This window comes from Pagrus major, chromosome 17 (assembly GCF_040436345.1).
Source record: "Pagrus major chromosome 17, Pma_NU_1.0".
Lineage (NCBI taxonomy): Eukaryota > Metazoa > Chordata > Actinopteri > Spariformes > Sparidae > Pagrus > Pagrus major.
The window spans coordinates 28,261,738-28,283,701 of NC_133231.1; the positions used below are offsets into that span (position 1 = coordinate 28,261,738).

Here is a 21,964-nt window from a genome sequence, read left to right on the forward strand (position 1 = left end):
AATATGGTTTCTTGATACGACAAAATAACTTCTGAGTTTAAATGCTGATCTCCACATCGGACACAATGTGATATCTTTACACGAGAGATGTCGGCTCAAAAAGTGAGAGTCTTTTTCCTCTTCGATGTCTCGTTATTGGCCTCCGCACAGTAGAAACAAGGCAGAGTGAGGCTGCAGACAGAAAAGCAGATCTGCACATCTGTTGCTTCTGTTGGGGGTCTAATCTGTGACTTTAGGGCTGTTGTGACTTGATATTTTGTGTTTAGGATTTCAAAATAAAACTCATGAGAGAATATGAAAAAAAACCCATCTTTATTATGCCACATTTATTGTTTTAAATAAGCAGCAGTAATGGAGTACAAAAATATAAGCACCCTCTTATAATGTGTTAGTGTTTCAGTCACTTTATCCAGTGGGAGAAGCAGTGGTTATGACACAATACGGTAGTTTAAATTACAGACCATCGATGGCATGAATTCAGATACAGGATTGTTTTTTGTTTTGTTTGTTTGGACCCGAGATGTAACTCTCTCTTTCATTTACCTCCGGAGCAGAACAAAGAACCCGCTGGTCACCTTATAAACACATTTCTCAGAAAAGACCACTGCAGAAAGCCACTGAATTTGAAAGATGTGTGTGTTAACCAAGCAGAGAGGTTTCAATGAACGTTGCATTGTGGGAGGTGTAGTATTTATAGAGCTTGACCAACACTTTGGACCAAAAGTCAGGATTTTTCAGCCTCTGCTGCTCAGATTTCAACAATTCTCGTTTTAAGTTGGCCTCTTCAAAGTCCCCAGACTTGCAAATGGGAATACCCCTTTGACCGTGCTGTAATTGATAAAGAGATGGATTTAAAGCAGGATAAACACCATTGTCTCATTCCTGCAGTGTTCATGAGTCACATCGAGGGGATTTTCTGTGGATGCTGCTTCCCCCCTCACGCCTGCAGAAGCTGTCCCACCAGGGCGGGGCTCCTCTCCCGGATCAGGGCTGACGTGATCTCAGCCACCTTCAACACTGACCTCTCCCAACGCTCGGCGTCCTGAGAGGGAGAAGAAGAGGGGGACGAGGAGGAGGAGAAGGAGAGAGGGTGGTGACTTGTTGAAGAACATAAAATTAGAGACAGACACGCTAGCAACATGCCACCTCGCTCATTAGCTCAGTAGTAAGATCCTGCAGTAACAATCTCAGACATCCACACACAGACTCACATTTGTTCGTGTTTATCTTTCCCCCCTCGAGAGTCACGACTCTGCTTGAGTCATCCAAAATGTTTGTGCACCAGCGTTTTCAGTCTATGGGGCTGCCAGCAGCATTCGGTTAGCGTTAGCAGCCGGTTCAAACTAGCGGGGAAACAAATCCAAACCATACGCATGCTGTTAAGAAACAGAGCTGTCAGGAAGGAGTTACAACATCCATCAATGATTTGACAAATGGTGAAGAGGAAGTCGGGAGGGATCCAAATTTAGCATCAGCTGTCACTTTCTTGACGACGCTCGTAAAAATGTCCTGGATTCTGAACTCTCCACGACAACGCTCCTCATGAGAGAAAAATCCTGTTCTGCTTTCCTGCTTTAAGGTCACATACACTGAACAGCCATTTGAATTCACCACATTTCATTTGATTGGAAGAATCACATGATCTCGTGGAGGATTTTCGTGACTATCGAGTTATTTTATGGCTCGTTCAATCGACAGACGGAAGCAATTTTCCAACGGGGGGGGAGGGCGATGTCACAGAATCAAGGCACTTTCTTTTTTCACAAATTCGTGTTAATGTCAAGTCCTCTGAAGCTTGTGAACCAATAAGGCCCACTTTGAGATTTATGGTGCATGATATTGGACAGATCTACGCTAAACCACACGCAAGACTAAAGGAGACCATACATTCTCTCAAGACGGACTTCACTGTTGTGGTTGTTTTGCTTTCGTGATCCCTCTCTTCTGTATCTCTTTCTTCTTCTATTTTTCTCTGCAGGCCGCCTGCACAATGCGCTTTTAATGGTTTTCACTCCCCTGACTCTGCTCCTTGGGCTACAGCGACTCCCTTCTTTGATTTAGTTTCTTGATGAGGCCTGAGAATGACCTGTTTTCCATCTTTCAAAGGCGGCTGCAGTTCAAGGAGCTTTACTTTGGTTTTAACCACCGGCTGGTTTGTTCACATAGATTTATGCTTCATGCTCTACCTGGACTTTTTCATAGATGGACTTTAATAAGGCATTACTAAAAGCTTTTGATGTAGCAGTTGCACAAAGGAGAAAATATGAAAAAGATTTAAATTTCTTGATACTTTTAAAGATATAGTATCAACCACTGCGAACACAAAAATGATGTATACCACAATAGACAGAAGAAAGGCCTGGGACTGATTTTAGTTTCAATGAGCAAAAAGTTTCACAAACATTAGCTCCGAATACAAATACCTAAAACATTACAAGTTCAAGGATAAGTCTGTTTTACATCTTGGATCATATTTTCACTGGTTTGGTTTATTAGTTGTTTGCTTAGCTTTTAGTTCTCGTACAGCACACACGCAGTTTACAATGATAACGGTGGCAGATCATCGAAATCATGACAGAGTCATTTTTTGAAAAACTGGTCCTTGTTTTGAGACTAAGGTAGACAAAGCAGACTTCTCATTTTGAGCCATCGACGGTTGATTTTGCCGGCTGAAATCACAACCGTCCGTTGTAGCGAGTTAGCTAATTAAAGGTGCTATTTGTAAGAAAAGTTGATTTTTGAGTCTTATTCCAAACTCATCAAAAGCAAAGACACTTTGGGATGGTAGGACGGGTCGCCTGCCATCCCAAAGCGCCAGTTTTTGACGTTCTGAGTCTTAAATTTGCACTTCATGGCTACATACATGCTATCGTGCTAAAGACAGAGGTTGAAGCTGCACGTTCCAGGCAAAAATGTAGCACCGGGTTAATATTTTGTTCGGACATAACCTTGTTTAGCGGTTTACTGTAGTTTGTTTCACTGTTTTTACTTCTAAAATTATGAGAGTCAGGATTTTAATGTAGATAGTTACTGATGTGCTCATTGGAGGTAATGCTAGGTTACTTTTGTGAGTAGTAGGATAGTTGGACGGATATTCTAACAGCTGCAGTCTTTGGTTCTGCAAAGGCATTAAAAAAAGACTTTTACAATGAAGAGTATCTTTCAGTACAACCCCAGGCGCACTGCCTGAAACTTGACAGGCCAGTAATGTCGAGCTGCAGCTGAGCTATGATTGCTGTTTAGGGAAGGTTTCGCAAAAGGAGACAAAGTTGCGGAGACAAAGTTAGAAAGTTAAAAAAGAAAAAGGAAATTCAATTGTTCAGAGGATTAGAAACAGTTAATTATTAATTAAAAATTATCTACCACTCTGGACGTGAAAACCGAAAGCGAGCGCTCTCAATATGTGTCATTTATTCTTAATTGCACATTAAAACTGTTAAATACAACTGTGGTAAGTATGGTAGTAAAACTTGAAGCTACAAAGAATGTTTTCAACGGTTTGGGTAATTATTTCATTGTTCAACTGTTTTTTTCTCTTTGTTTGGCAACTGTCGACCCATAAGACTTCTTTTTCGCGATGTTGCCATGCTTCACAGCAGCGTCTCTCTCTTTGACTTGTCATAGCAGCACAACCACAGGTGCAACTACTGTGTAATGATAGTAACAATGGCTCTGATCCTTGCAGTAAGCCATGACAGTGAGCCAGGATGAACAACAACAGAGGCCTGGAACTGAACCACCTAAATGGAATGCAGCCTTTATTAACATTATTAGTTTCACTTGTGCTTTTTCCTGCTATGAGATGTCAAAACGTCAATTCTGGCGAGGACAATGTTATCAGAGGAGAGAAAAAGTGACGCCAAAACTTACGAAAGACCTGATCCAAGTTGTAATAAATCGTAATAATTATCCTTTTAAAACAGGATTGGATCTGACTTGTATTATTTCACTGAAATAACACCAACCAATCTGACACTTTCTCTTCTGGCTCCGTTAGCGATTCTATCAGCCAGCTCTCGAAAGGCAGATTTAGATTTAGTGAAACAAAATGATTGAAGAAGACTTAAGAAGGCTTTTCATAAAGCTTTTAATGTCCAAACTTCCACTGAGAGGAACATTAAAACATATTAAAATTATATCCCGCTAAAACGACAAAACAACGATGATTTGTGATCTGGAACATTCGATTAAGCATATCTTCAGATCTGGCTTCCAGGCGCATTTATCATTACAACTATGTGTCAGCAGTTTATCACACTTGGAGCTGAGTGTTAAGAGCACCAGGAGAAAAATAAGCCTCCTCTCACTCTGTCCTTTCTCAAAGTTCACCGGCAAGCTCCTCGCAGCACAGTCTGTGCAGCGACTGGACGGGAATGTGACGAGGTGTGAGAGTGATGAGCGTGGAATCGGGCCTGACCGTGGTTAATGGGAGCGAGAGACCCCGAGATCCAGAACTCCCGGAGCACTCGTTCCTAATCAGAACCAGCGGAGGGGGGGGGGGAGTCGGATGACATGGATTTTCCACACCGACCGATTTAAGGGGGAACTGAAGCACTGATGCACAGATCAGCGACTCCGGCTTCTCATTGATTAAAGCAACACAGGGAATGACAAAAAAAAAGAAAAATGATGGGATCAAAATATGATAGCTTTGAATGGGCTCCAGAGGCATTCTTCTTCTTCAGTCAGCATCTACAAGCTTTTCTTAATATGCTTTTAGATTTACAATTGGCTTGAAGAATCAAAGGATGCTGAGTGAATGAAGGCTTTTCCTGTTTTCTCTTTACGTCGTACCCAAGTCATTGTTCTGTGGTCTAATCAATAGTGTGAGGCGATGAGGAGATGAGCCAGTACATCTGCAAGCAGTCAACAATCGAACCTGATAGCACAACGTTGTACACATATCCTCGGGAATATGTTCGTCAGCGATCGCTCAAGCCGCTCTGAGCGAAAGAATCTGATTGCGTCTTATCATTGTTTACACCAAAAGCAAATCAGATCAAAGCATTCCTCCGACTGTTATCTAAAAGCAATCACCTCTTCACACGGAAAGTATTTGAGACATTACATGTGTTTGGAAGAGAAAAAATGCCACGGGGATGATAGATGTGATGAGCACGATCGTTGGCTGATTACCACCCAAGCGCATTGATGAGATTGCATGGGAAAGTCATGAGAACGGGGGGATATTGAAGACAGCTACAGCCATTAAACCACAGCTAATGACTCTATTACAGATGTCTGTTTTCTTATACGCAGAACAAAAAACACTCAAGTTTGCACACAAGAAAATAAGAAAAAGCAAAAAAAAAAAAAAGGCAAGTCGAGATCACCAAGGAGGATCAAAGTTTTAAGCCTGTCTAAGCCCGAGCGCTGAATTATTTCCACTCCAGATATGCTGCCTTTGAAATATGAATCAGGCTTCATAAAAACAGCATTATTAAATCAAGTAGTTGCTTGCACAGTGGAACACAAATACGACTTGAGCTCTTCATTGACTCGTGGCACAGCTTTAAGTAGTCACAACTGCCACTCAGGCTGCAAATGCGGTCGAGGAAAAAAGCACGACAACAGGGTAGAATTACTCAACAGCAACAAACGTCTGAGACATTTGCATATCTAACTGCTTTCAGGCTGAAATATATATGAGTTGAGTGCGAGGAGCATGCGAACTGATTGATCGCCGCTCGGGGAAGAGTCGCGGTGGATGTTCTTGTCAGACGAGAGCTGGTACCTCTCCTGACCCGGGCTCTGCTGCCGTTCGGCTCCTGTCTCCTCTTTCCACCGAGGACCATCCCGGACGAATAAAGCAGCTCGCTAACGAGCAGCTCACTGGCTCATTGTTCTGTGCACGCAAACATCCACACGAGGGGATACATGTGATGGGTCGCACAAGACAGCAGCACGCATACGAAAGGCGCAACACATGCACGGACCGGGGAGACACTTCATAAGCTGGTGTGCTCGTACGTGTGCACCATCGCACACACAAAACACAAAGAGGTGGAATGTGAGCCTGGTGGGATTTGCATGTCTGCAGATCTTCATCATCATAACAGCCTATGTCCTCCAGCGTCGACTAAGAAGGTTTTCCACAACTCCGTCCCAGTGTCTCTTCCAGCAGAATATGGAGATGGAGACTGTGGACGTGTTGAGACACGCAGGACTGGGCCCCTTATCTATAAAAATAGATTTATACTTGAACTTTATCTTAAGTTCATCTCCAACGGTGCGCTTAGGTTCAATTTATAAGACGCTGAGCATAAGAAACCGTGTTTAGGCAGGTTTTAGGAATCCCATCGGGACCTACGCACATGTGATCTGTAAATCTCAAGTCAACCTAAATTAACGGCACCTGCCTCATCTCCCCTCATATAATGTCATCACAAATGAGGGTTCAGTCAGGAACAGCCATGGACCAAAAGAGAAAATCAAGGAAGACAAGATCACAGCAGCAGTCGAGGAGATTGAAGTCCAGCAACACGTATTATTCGGTGGACTAAATAGTGGGTTTAAAAAAGTTCACCACAGCCTTGGACGCATATGCAATAGCCCTACATAACCAGCAAGAAATCCAGGTTGGCCTCATCCGAAAAACGACCATATAGGTTGACTGTGTAAGACGCTGATTGCGACCCATATTTTCATTTCTTGTTAGGTGGCGACCTCCAGTGGCTGTGGATATTATTATAGCCGCAAGGGAGGAAGTCAGACGAAGCACAAGTATGATTGTGTTTCGTGTGAAAGCAAAAGTCAAGTTAGAGTTATTTCAACTGACTTGAAGTTATCTCACGTACTTTGCGTAAATTCTGTTATGCACATAACGAATGTACATTCATTCATGAAGTTACATTACATATATATTTTAACCCAAACCACAATCTTTGCCTAAACCTAAACATGTAGTTTTCTTGCCTAAACTTGACCAGACTGCAGGTATGATGGAGGTCCACTACATCTCTCTTACTGCCAATTGACCTATCCAGATGTTTAGGTACAAGGATGTGTTGGGAAAATCACTTAAGTCAAGTCTAGACTTTGCTGAGAGTCAAAGTAAGGTTTCATAGAAAACTACTTATATGTAGTTTTCTGCGTAAGTCATACTTGAGATCATACTTATTTGTGTATATACTGTATGTCTATTTGGACAGACACAAGATAAAACCTAAAGTGAAGGCGCAACTCTTCGCCTCTTTGAGAGAGAGAAACGCTAGTGGATCAGCCTGATTAATAGCACTATTTAAGTGCTTCTCACCTGTTTATAGTGGAATTCATCTCCATATGCTCCAAAGACAGAAATTCCTTCTTGAGCCAAAACTCTAAGTGCAGTCAGCGGGAGTATATTTCACTTATTTTCATTTTAAAAGCACGTTTTTTACGAGATTCACTTTACTATTATTATACGTGAAGGAACCTCACTTTCCACTTCATAATGATTAACTGCCACAAATCCTCACTTAAAGGATTTCTCAGCCAAAAGTATCATCATTTATTCACATTAGTGGAAGGACTATCACCAGTAATGTATGCCATATTGACTGGGAACGCGACACATTTACATTTCGAAACACTTCTTTTCCACGGACAGCAGAACGTCTGCTACATCCATTACGGACACATCCAAAACCCTTGGTGGCCTAGATGGCATTCATGAAGTTCCTCTTGACAGATTTCACATTTTAAAAATAGAGACTGTTCGCAAACAATATATGAACTGGTGTCAAGGGGAAAATACCACCGGATAGGAGTCATGGATGGAGAGAGTTCTGGGGACTTTAGGGGTGTTCAGTTTTTTACCTCATGCACCAAGAACCTAAAGTCAAGTCCAAGAGACGAGTCAACTGACGACATTAAGTGACGGCATTGTTTTAATATATAAACAATATGATATATAATCGTTCGACTGGGCAGTAACTAAAAGCGAAATGTCCTCAATCAGTCCCATATGTACGAATGCACAAACACATGCGACGGCCTTGTTATTCCAAACTGCGGCCACGAGTTTACTGAATGGAACTTCAATCATTAGTTTCTATTTTTGCTTACTGTTTAAAGGGAGGATTTTTGACAAGCCGTGAGGCGACAGGTCTTTGAAACACAGAGCAAAGAACGGGGGGGGAGGGACGCATCGACGGACCACACAATAAGCAATCCTCAAACCTCTCTCTACTCTTAAATGCCACAGTTGCAATCAACCTTTCCATCTGAGAGGAGCGCACAGCAGCACTTCTGCCACACAAGACGAGCCTGCTTTGAAGCTTAAAGGTTTCAGGCAATTAGGACCTTTAACAGTGACAATTTGTATGCTTCTGTCATTTTCCTGAGATCCCCAGCCCTGAGGACTGCTGCTGCTGCTGCTGCTGAGGGCTTCCACTTCTGTTCCCTTCATGAAATGCCAAGAGCGCGGGGTCCTAATTGAAAAACAGCTTATGGAAAAGCTTGGCGCAGAGCCCGAGCCAAAAGAACTGGAAAGAGTTGTTAGAGTCACACCAGCTACCATAACCAAGGTGGCCAAGAACATTTAGAAAGTTTTTACGGCCTCTTTTCATCATCCTAACATTTTACTGTCACTGTATTTCTGCCTGTGACATGAGCGTGCCGTGGTACTAATAGACGGAGCATCCACTTGAGGGCAGTATCATTACTTGCATTAAAGCCAGACAGCATTCTCCACTCCGGGAGTCTTAAAAGCTAAAAACCACCACCTAACATGAACTGCACTGAGCTTTCTGCTCTTTAATAGATGAAGTAATTTCTCCGAAATACTCTCCCCAAATGACCTGTGTGTTCAATCCCAGAGATACAATACTGCTAAAAACACCCAGAGCTCTGGTCTGAGAGGAGATAGTGTTTCAGGGCTTCTGACAGCTCGTCCCTGAGTGGGTATTGTGGTCCTGCTGCCCTCACTCCCCTTCTTGAATCATTGAAGACAGGCAGTAGCTTGGGGCTAAACTGTGAAGAGAAAAGGGGGCAACAGGTCCAGTTACTGGCAAGTCCAGGAGTCTGATTAGAGCCCCAAGTTTTACACCGCTGCGGTTCTACGGAGACTCATTTGATACGATGAAGAATGGCGGCAGAATGACTCAAATCCTACAGGGGGAAAACGGACCATTAAGAAAAGAAAGTCTTGCATTTAAATCTTTTACTCCTTAACAACCAGTGTCACCCTTTTATTTTCCCTAAAGCAGCTTAAAGGTTGGAAAAATAAAAGGTTGTTATTTCACTCTGTCTCACAGTATCGTATAGATTCTTTACAAGCTCGCTCCACCGAGGGGAAATATTCAAATCCACCGCTCCATGTTTTTATGGCTGGAAATATTTTCGATGTCTCGTGCATCATTTTATAAACATTTTAGCCACAGTTCAGTCTGACAAGTTGATTTGTCCACTAAAAATTTGAAATAAAGATCTGTGGGTTCGAATAATACTTGGCTGCGCAGCATGAGTTTATAATGACTGAGGCACCAGCAGGCAGAAGTAAACAAGCACGAGCAGCAAAATATACTCAAATATCACAAGTAAAAGTAATGACCGTGGAGAAGGCTGATTAAGCTTTCGTGTTCGGTCAAAACTTTTATTTGTTTCTAGTTTAGGGGGATTTTCATCTTGTCTGATCAGTTCAAGAAGGAGAAAATGAAGATGGGAAAGAAGAAAGAGTGCCCCAGAACTTTACTTTATTTTTACTTAACATTTCTTAGTATTTATTTTAATTATTAAAGCACTCATTGTTGCACACATGTCGAAATCCTATTTTTTTTCTAGCATGGGAGACTCATCTAAAACAACAAGGTTAAACAACCTAAAACCAGTAAAATGTCATTTGGATTTTATACACATTTTCCTGTTCAGCCTGACTTCTTACTTTGAATGCCATCCCCTCTCTCTCCCCATTTCCTGTCACTATCAAAAGACCCAAAAGTAGTTAGTAAAAGTGAGTAGAAGGAGAAGAAGAGGAAGAAGAAGTAGAGGTAAACAAGTATTAGCTGCAAAACTGATATCACAAAACCTTATTGTGATGTAGCGAGGGTTCAAGTTTAGCTCTAGTGGTCTAGTATCATCTGTTTTCAGATACGTTCAAGAAAGAAGAGAAGGAAAAACAAATAAAGAAAGAACATATGAAATATGAAAACATTTGTTTCTTCTCTTGGAGATTTACATGCTTTTAAATCATTTGATTAGGAAAGTAAAACAAGGAAATAGCAGAATGAAAGAAGAAAATAAGTAAAGAAATAAAGGATAGCTCAAAGATGTCGTCAAACCTGGTGTTGGTAACAGAGAAACCAGCAAGAATAAACTAGATCTTAAAAGAACCCAACCGAAAAAATCCCACCTCCTCCCTTCAGGCCTCAAGAGGAGTGCAGGGCATCGTTGTCATCGCTAAACCATATCCAACTGACGTATGTCTCATTTACATGCAATAAACACATTATCAAAAGGAAAGTCAATCCTGAACATGGTTATTGTTAGTACCCACTCTTTCCAGCTAGTATGTTAATATTGGGAAGTTTAGGAGGCACTTTGTTTGACATTCTTGTGCGACAAGCACGCTAATAGCTTTAGCAAATATATCTGCCTAGCAGACTCTTAATGGAAAGATCAGTGGGGCTTAATACAGGCCTGCAACAGCCACATATACTGTACCTTTTTTTTTTTTAAACCACAGCTTTTGATTTATTGATTGATAGGCATGTAAAGAGAATTTCAACTAATACGACAAAAAATGACCCTACCCTTACAGGACTTCAGTAAACCTCTTTATTTTCCATCTATAATAATGAGCCAGATACTGACTAAGTAACAGTATAAGACAAAGGGACAGAGGATCCATGATTTGCTGAGATGTAATCAATGAAATATGACCAATAGCCACGCCAAACTTTACTCAGACACTTGAATGTACATTAAAGTCAACAGAGATGAGTGATCCAGTCAGTTTGAATATTTACTGCTGAGCCTTGGATCTAAACAAACCTTCACATTATATATCATACTTGTACTAAAACTTCAACCACAAACATACAAATCTGCTTGGATCCAATCTGAAAGACTGAGAGCTGATGTTGACAAAGATGACAGTGACTTAAGCATCATTTCATACTTCTTACAAAAGAAATGTCTCCAGGGAAAGTGTTTTATTGAATTTAGCCATGGTATTTAGTGTTGTTGCCTGAGTGTCTGTGTTTTAGATACCCGTGTCGGCCCCACTCTGCCTCACTTCATCTGAAAGGGATTGTAATGTAGGAAAATGAATAAGTCAGTATCCCACCCTACTTCTGTGCTGCTGTGAGTTCGCTCAAACTTTCCAGCCTTAGAAAAAGCAAACTTTTGTATTGATAACTGCCTTTCATACCTCATTGAGAGAACAATCACTGCTGCACAACCCTTTCACGGTACACTGGTTTAGCTCTTTCAACACAGGTTTCCAAAATATCCTGTCTAGGGGCGTCCATTGGGCAAACATGGCAGTTTGTTAGTCACGTCTAATGTACGACTTCTCTTTCTGTGTACCCTCTTCAGAGAAGGTAAACCCTGCTGAGAATGGGACATCGAGGGGGTCTGTAGTTCCCCTCAGTGAGAACTTTTTCAACGAGCTCTGCTGAGAGACGACTTTGTTTGAATTCAACTCACCGAAAGACATACCTCAAAACAGTAAGCAGAACAATGGCTCTTTAGTTGAGGAGGTATGAAAGCATGAAGGCATGGGTGGGATTTATGAACTGGGACATACCAAATCCCACATGCGGTGAGAGAGCCCCAAGAGCACACACACCCTCCACAGATGCCTCATTTACTTATCACACTGTATCACTTACACCAAAAGCAAGGAAGCCAAATACAGTCCGTATCCCAGGCCATCTGAGGTCAGGTGCAGGTGCAGGAATATTTCACAAAACAAGACATTTATTACAACCTGTTTTTTTTCAGCAGCACACATCCTGGCCAAGGTTTAGTGCCCTCACTTCCATCCTCAATACAAGCATGAGATTGTAATCGCAGTAGGCTATAAGCCAAACATACAAACATAGGTGAAACACTGTATTTTTGTACTGCTGTCATAATATCGGCGCACCGCAGACTAAACATCAGGGGGATACAGCCGCCCATGTGGACTGACAGATGGAGTGTGAGAACGAGAGGGGACGGCTGCGAGAAACTGTGAAGGAAAATCATTTTCACATGACTGTGAGATTCATTTGAGGGCATTAAAGACAAGACCAGACTTAAGTATCGAATCCTACCTTGAAATCTGGTTATTTATAACTATAAAACTCCAATTGGGGTTTCCATCAGAGCAGGAAATTTGATTTAAGCATTGAGGCCTAAATCCCTCAACTCACCAGCCGGTTTTTCTTTTATACCAACTGACTGAACCTTCAGGACGACAGGAAGGTAGATGGTCATTACCTCCACTTAAGTTATGCTTTCGGTCCGATTCAGTCCTGTGTAGTTTTCCAAAATTTAGTGGAACGTTAGGCCGAGCCAACAAACAATCTTGATTTATAGTTGTGCGTTAAGTGGCTTCACTGTAGCTACAACTGCTACAGTACACGTGGAGGCTCTGAAGCTGTGAGTTAGACTATAGCTAATGTTCGCTTCCTCAAAAAGGTAACCACATGTCAAGGCAACAGAGGCTATGGAAATACCTCATACAAAACACAAGGACTGTGATGGGCTGCTTGTGTTTTCTCCCTCAAGTTTTTGACATTGGTGAAGAATTTTAAAGGCCTGATCACATATGACACACATATCTAGTCAATGGTTGTAATCCATACCAAATGAAAACAATTGTTATCTTCAAGGCTTTGGCTCATGAGGTAGAGCAGGTTGTCCACTAATCGAAAGGTCAGTGCTTCGATCCCCGGATCCCCCGGTCTCATGTTGAAGTGTTCTTCTGCAAGATACTGAACCCCAAATTGCTCCCGATGGCTGTTCCTGTTGTGTGAATGGCTGACCACAGATATGACCTGGGTGCTTTAAATAGGAAGGACTGTATCGCTCCCGATGAGCAGGTCGGCACCTTGCATGAAAGCCTCTGCCATCGTTGTATAAACGTGTGTGAATGGGTGAATGTGACAAGTGTTGTAGAGCGCGTTGAGTGATTGGTAGACTAGCTGAACCCCTTGCATCAAGTTTAAAATCAAACTTGGTTTGGTGAGGATTTGGATCACATTTCTCATGTGGCTATGGTGTATTTGTGTTTGTAGCCTTTGACCCACGCACATTTCATCTACTGAGATTTGGTAGACAACATATTTTTGGTGAGTTCCCAAATTCTTGTTGGTGTGGCACAGTCAAACCGCAATCCAAGTCCGATGGCACAAATATCAAGTGTGAGCTCTTCTGCAAAATGTATTTAACTGGCTTATGGGTGGTGCTACAGCAACATGACAAATTCAGTTGGTTTTATCTGGGTCAGGGCTCTGAATCATTTAAAATTGTGCACGTCACAATTATACAAAACCAAACATTTCTATAAAGGATTTTCTCCAGAAATCAAAGTCATGAGCAGCCAGTCATCAGTCACAATGTGTATGTTGACATATATGTAGATCCAAATGTGGATTTAAAATGTTTCTATAATAAAGTCATTGAGATTTTTTTTTATCCTTGGCAGAGCTGCATGCCCTCTGAGTGCTTTCTACATCACAAAAGTGATTGGAGGAGCAGATAAATTCATCATCCTCAGCTACAGTTTTACCAGCATGTTGAGGCATCTGGTGTTATTCTGGTGTGAATACACTGCGTGCTATTCCGCAGCTATTTTCCACCGCACCCAACCAGACAAGCGTGTTTACCGAGAGGTCCCAGCAAATAAAAGCAAAAGCAGAGCAGGAAGGTGAGCGCCACAAAAACAATCTTTGATGAGGCCTGTTAAATGAAAGCATAATCCCTGGAAGAAAACTCAAACCAGGACTACTGTGGGTGGTCAGAAACAGCTCAAAACCAAGTGGCAAAACAAACACGCGTATGTTTTTGCCCGTACTCTGAGTGATTGAATGTTTACAAACTAATTGTGTATAGCTGGCTTACATTAATCTTCCATAAGATCCTACGGTCTGTTTGTAACACTAATTCTCTCTTGGAATGTCATTTCTAAATTGTCTGTAAGAGCTTGCGTCAAGTCACATCAGCCCAAACAGCGCGCCTGCTGGTCTTTTTAATCTAAGAAATCAAAGCTGAGTAAACACCGCTTTGGTATGTCTAATTCCTTGAGCCAAACTCCAGCGGTCAAGTTTCACACATACCGACACACATCTGGAGCACTCTTGGCATGGAAGATCAAGCTTGATATCCTGCACATGTTGCGGCAGTGCGAGTCTCTCCCAAGGCTCTGACCCCAACACTCTACAAATACATCACTGAGGAGGGGAGCGATCCACGGGCTTCTGTCTGTATGGAGATGTCAAGATTCCACCGAGGTAGCCAAGTGCTCTCATCCACATTTCCAGGGGGATCTTAGATAAAGTTTAAAGACATAATTGTCAGAACAAAGACAAGTACTTAGGCAAACAGCAGGGGAAAACTATGTGAAGGGGCAGGGTGGATATTGGACTTCTATTCCAGTGCAGTGGATCAAGAGGACTCGCCAAATCTGTTGGCTCTCCCAGAGATCTTGGGGTAACCAAAAACAGCTTTATGAAATGCCACGTCATTTCTTATCTGTGCTGCTTTCTGAAATGTTTTGATTATCTTATCTCATCCTCATTCAGTTGAGCATCGCTTCTAAACTGAACTTAATATCAATGTCTCCTCATGTCTATCGACCTCAAGGAGCCAAAGGGGCTGATGAATGCGATTTCACTAATCACATCTGTCTCGTAACGGAGACAGTTCGTCATTTTTAGAAACTGGGATGAGTACATGAAAGGTTCCAACGCTCCTCACTCACCACAGAAAATATAACACCAGTCACTTACTCATCCGAGAACAATTGTTGGATTAACTCGGATAGAGGTCGGGAGTGTGCTGAGACAGCAGAGACGGCAGCCATCCCTGATCTCCCTTGACCCTGCCAGGGTGCGAATGCATAGGTGTCACAGCAAAAGCCTGAGTTGCTTGTGTAGGGTTTCACCTGTCTGCCTCGTTGGACCTAAGCGGGATATGCTGTATATGTCGCCTGACAGATGTAGTGTGAGGAAAAAGTGCAGACGAAGACTCTCTTTCTGGAGAAATCATTTTCCCTTGGCGCTTCATTTAGTAAATTCTCCAGGAGTGTGTAATTCATTTTCAGGGAATTAACTAAAAGACCAGGTTTCATTTATGGAACTTTGCGGTAAAACCTGATTGTTTATGACTTTGTAAACTTTGGCTCACTTTAAGACTTTTTCTTAGCCATGCTAGTTCTGGATCTAGGTATGCCAATGTCAGTTGGTTGGTCCAAAACTTTGGTCCGAACCAAAATATCTCAACAATTATTGCTATAAAGTGCTGTACAGACATTCATGTTCCCCAAACGATGAATTCTACTAACTCTGGTATCAACCAGACTTCCACTAGCCCCCAGGCAGATTAAAGTTTTCACTTATATAGTGAACTATCTCCTACTGCAATCTTTGGAACAAATGTGGCACAGATAGATGTGATTAATGACTTTGGTGTTTCCCTGTGAGGTTGACATTTGAGATTCTGAGAAAAATATCTTTGGTACAAAAATTATGTCCCAATCAAGATGAATTTCAATAACCAATCATTATTCATCGGATACATGGCGCAGGATGAAGGATAAAATTAATACTATTGAGAGGCTGGCAGAGGCTATATCCTTGTCAAAGCCAGCTACTGATCCACTTTTTGACTTGTGACGCCCTTTTCAAGGTGGGACTGTCTTTATTCTGCCCCGCTGTTCTGTATGAAAGGTACAAAGAATAATGGGTCATTATTATTCCTCCTCTGAGCTGGCAGCAGAGGTAAAAAACAGAATTGGATCAACGTGATCAGGCATGTGACATTCTGACAACGTGTTATGCCGTGGTCACTGATCAGATTTAGCCTGCTAGATGTCCAGCTGGTGTTGGCAACACATTGGCAAGCTGTCCCAAAGCAAAACCGAAAAAAGCCTGGGAGACATTGCGAGGTTCAGGAGCTCCTTACCCTCCGAACAGAGGACGAAATCAACCACCAGAGGGTTGATGCAACAGGGGAGGTAACTGAGTAAACCGCCATTTTTTTGTTCAGTGTTAAAGTAGAATGAAGGGTCTTCATTGCGGCGGTATTGCACAGATAACTCAGACAAACATATCTGCCGAGGCCTTTTGCACTAACTTCCCACCCATGTTTCATTTCATGCAATGCTGTGCCTCCTCATTAAGACCACTTCTTTATTCAGCAGAGAACAACTGCTGGATTTAGCCTGAGAAAAGTTTTGAGTGTGCTGAAACCACAGAGATGACATCTTCCCCGTTTTCCCTTGACCCCGGCGAAGGTACAACTCCACGAGTGTCACAGCAAGAGCTTCACTGGGTCGTGTACTGTTTCACCTGTCTGCCTTTCAGACCTAGATCTGAACAGGTAGAGGAGAATAGACCTATAGAGTCCTCTTCTTTTCTTCCTCCCTCCCCTCCCTCCTCTCCTTTCTCTCCCTCTCTTTTCTTCCCGACCGGCTAATCTCTTCTCAGGTTTAGGATTCCCGGTCCGGGCTCTTTGAGGAGGAGGAAATATGGGGTTGGGTAAACATCAGGGCTCTCACTGCAGGGATTACAACACCCATATATCACCGTGACAACTCCCTTTTCAGCGGATGACAAGTCGCCAGGACCCTGTGCAAGGAGGGATCCAATGACACTTCCTATCGCCACTGCAGACACTGATAGCGTATACCGTCACCGTTTTCACAACATCGTGTCAGTTTATGAGGATCCGGTTTCTGCATACTCTCAGCCAACATCTTTAGATCGGTTTGAGGTTTTCACACATTATCGCACCTGATGTTTGGCTTGTGGGCATCTTAAGAGGGGTAACAACACAAACGGAAAAAGACTCTAGAGAAGTGCTTTGATCACATGTCCTTTCACAGAGACCGCTGTTCATTGTCTGTGACTCCATTTCACTCTCTCCTCTTGACGAAGCGAAGTGGCACGCATGGCGACACGCTGCTGGACGCATTGTGCCTCGGCGATTGGGTGTTACTTTGAATAATGTGAAACCGCAGTCAGGCCTCGTTAGAGAAAATCCACTTTCAATCCAAAAAGACATCACTAAAGGTCGATGAGGTGGATCATTTTCCCAACCTCTTTGGGACAAATTCAATTCCATGTAGTCATGCATTTTAACCGTCAGGTTAAAACTCAATTATCCAAATGGCCGTACTTTTCCGAAGAAGTGGGTGCGTCCAATAATTCCTCAGTGTGATACAAAACGAGAGGCCAGGGACACTAATGTTCTCCACAGTTGTTCTTCTCACTGGTGTGCAGTGACAACAACCAGTTATGTCAGAGCAGAGAATGAAATCATTTAGGGAGGAACAAAGGGGATTCGGAGTTTATTGTGGATTATTTTTAACAAGGTTTCAAATAAAAGAATTTGGAAAATAAAGAAAGTATTGATGTCATCACTTGTTTTGCTGCTGATGGCAAATTGAAGGCATCAGCAAACGTCAAAACTTTGGCTTCAGATTAAAACTTGAGTTGTCATCTAACTTCAAAAACTTCAGAAATCAAATCACATTAAGGCTCTTGTCTGAAACAATACACAAAAAGGCAAAGGAAAAGGATATGCTTTCGTGCTGAAAATGTACTCTTAAAATGTTTACAGGATTCAAAATATTTCCAGTGACTGCAGCCAGATTGAAATATCCAAGTATTATGTACAAGCATCATGTCCTGGTAACGGTACGGTCATATTGAAACAGAGCACATTTTTCATAATATTTACCCTGTAACGACTGAACCCTTTGAACCTGATTTCAGAAGGGCATCGAACACAAACTGTACCTAAACATGATCCTATTAATTTGGTTCACATGCAGCTTCTCTGCTTTTGTGTGTTCAGTGCAAATGCAGGAAACAGTGTGACATCCACAGATTGCAATAAAATGTATAATTGTGGCTGACAGGACACCATCAGTTTTTCAGTGTATTTAACTTGCTGACTTTTTCATAATGACCATGATCCTTCCCTAACGTTAACCAAATGGTGTTAGTTGTCTAACTTGTGAGAGATGGAAATACACAAGTGAGTTTTCTAAGAAGTTAGATGAGAAGATTTTTACCACTCTCATGTCTGTGTGCTAAGCATAAAGCTGCGGTCGATTAGCTTAGTTTAGTTAAGGCACATAACTCCCCGCAAATCAATGACTTGCTGGTTTTACATTTTTGTTAACCAAGATACATTGTGTTAGCAAGCATTATAGGTGTTGGTAGATACGTTTTTATCAACTTTGAACAGAGTCAGGCCAGCTGTTTCCCCCTGTTTCCAGTCTTTATGCTAAGCTATGCTAATTGACTCCAGGCTCCAGCTTTATCCTCTTATGCACATGAGAGCGGTATCAATCCTCTCCTCGAACACTTGGCCAGAAAACAAGAGTACTGCCAAAATGCATACTTTTTGCTGCATGCAGATAATCTAGCATTAAAAAAAGGTCCAGTGTGTAGGATTTAGGGGCAGAAAAGAAAGATCATTTTTCATAATTACATTGTCATTACTATATAATCACCTTAAACTAAGAATTCTTGTGATTTTGTCACCTGAGAATGAGCCTTTTATATCTCAGCGAGTCCACGGAGCCCGCCAACCAAACGCTGGCTCTAGAGAGGGTCTATCATGGATTTAGTGGACACATGGGGGAGGGTGACATGACGGGTATTCAGTTGGCTGCAATCTGCAACCACACTGCCACATAATCCTACACACTGAACCTTTAAACGGTCCAACTACTTTGAAAGTGAAATAACAGTATTTTGGATTGGAATTGGGACGTTTTTCCCCAGAAGGTATAGTTTTGTTCTATTATTTCCAAACTTTTTTTTTCACCCTGGATGGCCAAGCGCCAATGCTTCTTTGCAGGAACTCCATGCTGCATGCTGTTCCACACATTCACACCTTGGAAGCTGCCCAGTAAAACCACAGTCTGACCCGTTGGCTACCGAGCAGCTCCACTGGAGCAGTTTTGGGTTAAGTACCTTCCTCAAGGGCACCTCAGCGGCGGTAATGAGGGAGTACAGTAGTAATTTGTACACACAGTAACAGTCACAGTTCATATGTTCACAGATTATGGTTCAGGATTGTACATTGCGTTTATGTTTCACCAGCAGTTTTTGTTGCTAGTGAGAAAGACCTCAGCAATTATAAAACTGTACCTTAGAAAAATAACTACTCGTTATCACACTGGATGGCAGTAGTAGAGGGTGAGCCAGCGTCAGGTTCAAAAGTCTTTTAGCAGACTGACCATCAGCACAAGTCTTTTCCACGAGTCTTCATAGTTAAATACGTACTTAGGTCAGTTTGAAGTTTACATTATGCCGTGTTTTGTTCCTGCATTGTCCCGGTGTACAATAACACAGCTTTAAACAAAAAGTGCAGAGATTTGACCGCCAAAATGCAGGTCAACTCGGGGTCTCCTCAACTAATGACTTGAATCATCAACATTTTAGGGAGGGGCAGCCCATAAACTCTCAGACACCAGAACATTGTGCTGATGTGAGGAAACATTTTAATCAGCACACACAAACTTGCATTCAAATGGATAAACAGTTCTTTTAAGCGAAATAGCTAAACATCTTTTTATCGGAGCAGAATTAATATGAACTGAGAGAATGTTTACTGATACAAATTGGACTGTCAAAAGTCACAGGAAGAACATCTGTTTAAAACTGTTGACGGCAGCATAAATAATGTTTTCAGCGTGCTTCCCCCCTATTTTGAGACTTCCAAACAGGACACCAACACTTGACCTTTTTCTGCAAGGGAACAGAAAATGTAATCCAGGCCGTTTTATTGTGGGGAAAACACAGCAGGACAGCCTTCATGTGACCAAGCTAAAAAATCATCCTCTGGAGGTTGAACATTTTATGGCAAACAATCCTGATTTGTGCCTGGTACTCAGTTACATAATTGGTCATATAATCAAAGTGCCATTGTAGATGTTTATGAGTTTCATAGGGTAGTTTTTTCATGTTTTAGTTAAGGCAACAAACACCGAGGAAAAAAACACAGTAGAAGAAAAAAATCATTTGTAAGTACTACAAGCCACCCACACAGATTTAAAGCATCTTCCAATAATCCAGCTGATTGATTGCCTGAAAATGTTCACTATGTGTGCATTATTGCCTGCTGTCAGATCTTTTTTTTTAAAGCCAAAGAAATAAAACAAACTTAGAATTTGTGAGCAATATTAATATATACTGTGCAGCCAGCAGAGGAAGTGTTGGCAGGCATCTCGACAATAAGGCCATCTGGGAAGAATTATTCTTATTATAACAAAACGCTAACAATGATTTATAGATTCTGTATTCTGCTGTTCCACTGTCTCATAACAAAGAGTATTTTATCATGGTGAAACATGCATTATCTCCGTCCACTCCCTTCCCCTTCTCTCTGTTCTCTCTGAGGAGTCGAAGCAGGATGACTAATTAACAGCATTAGTCTCCATAATTCAGGGGAAAACCATGATGTCCAACATCCGATAGCTGAATCAAACTCATATGTGGGCCAGCAGCAAATAGCATGCTTCACCATCGAGAAAACTGAGCATCTCGTTTTAATTAGGCGGCGCTCGTGACGTCAAGGAACCGACGAATGATGCCGAGTCTTTGGCCGCAGAAGACCGGGCCCCTTCCTTCAGCTCATCGTTTTCTTTCTGCAGGAGTGAATAAACCCAACCTGCACAAACATCCCCTCGCCGGAGGCACAGACAAATGATTTGTGAAGAGATGCGGCTGCCAAGAAACCTCATTTATCACACTGCTGCAGCCAGTCATCAACATAAATCATGATGGATGTCATGTTTAAGGCCAACAACGCCATGAATATTCAACATTTGTCTTAGGTTTCCCTGCATGTCTGGCCCAAAAGTTGTGATTGGACTTGACAGCTTTGGTAGCATGAATCCTTACGTTTGTCATTGTGCTGGATGAATAATTCCACTTTATATAATCCTGTGATTACTGAGGAGTCAGTTATGGATTTCAGGGCAACCACATCCACCCTGATGACTCCAGCGCACACTTGGCGGCACTCGCAGTGGAGTCCCATGACACAGCTTAACCCTGGAGGTTCGGCTTACACATGCGGTGGTTGACCAGAGATGTGGACTAGAGTCATTGTGATTCAACTTGAGTCAGTGTTTTGATGACTTGCAACTTGACTTGACAGAAAAAAATGACTTGAAACTCATGACTTGAGATATGATTGGTGAAATGACTTCTCTGTGTTCATTTTATGTTTCCAGTTTAGGTTTTTAGGTTATATTTAGTCTGACTGTCAGTATTTTACAGTCTTAAAGTGATAGGGAGAAGATATTTTCTTTGCTGGAGAGGAAATTAAGAAATATATAAACTTTTATAAAGCAATTCGCTGGTAAACACGCCGACCTTTTTGGCCTCTGTCCCTGTCTTCTTCTGCTCATCTTAAGGTCACTCATCCTCTGTAGCCACTCTTTGCTGCAGGAGTAACTCTGGGCTCGTTAGACAAAGCGGTCAGGCTGTCTGTCTGCAGCACAGGCTGCCCTGCCGCTGCTCCGCCACTTAGCCTGTTTGCTCTACCCAATGAGCGCAGCGATACTGCAGTTGTGACAGCCAAAGTGGTTGGTGTGTTTACTGGGGCAACTACAGTGCAAAATCTGTTGCACCAGCTCCACCGCTGGCCGATTATTTTACAAATTAACCGTGAGAAAAACACAAGCACAACCCATTAACACCAGAGAGAGAAAATCAGTGCTGAAAGAGAGGAAATTGTGAATAAAAAAGGACAGGTCAGCTTGCTGGCAATTTTTCATTTTTTGTGTAATTTTATCTGTGTGGGACGACTT

General features: G+C 42.1%; 1 protein-coding gene across 1 annotated transcript in view; it reads right to left on the minus strand.

Moving 5' to 3' along the window:
* Nucleotides 1-295: 295 nt before the first annotated feature.
* Nucleotides 296-21,964, minus strand: part of crppa (CDP-L-ribitol pyrophosphorylase A) — a 48,197-nt gene continuing 26,528 nt past the window's right edge. The window contains exon 10 of the mRNA XM_073486187.1: nucleotides 296-1,042. Within this exon, the coding sequence (XP_073342288.1) occupies nucleotides 938-1,042 (105 nt within the window). The 3' untranslated portion in view covers nucleotides 296-937. The remainder of the gene's footprint in view (nucleotides 1,043-21,964) is intronic.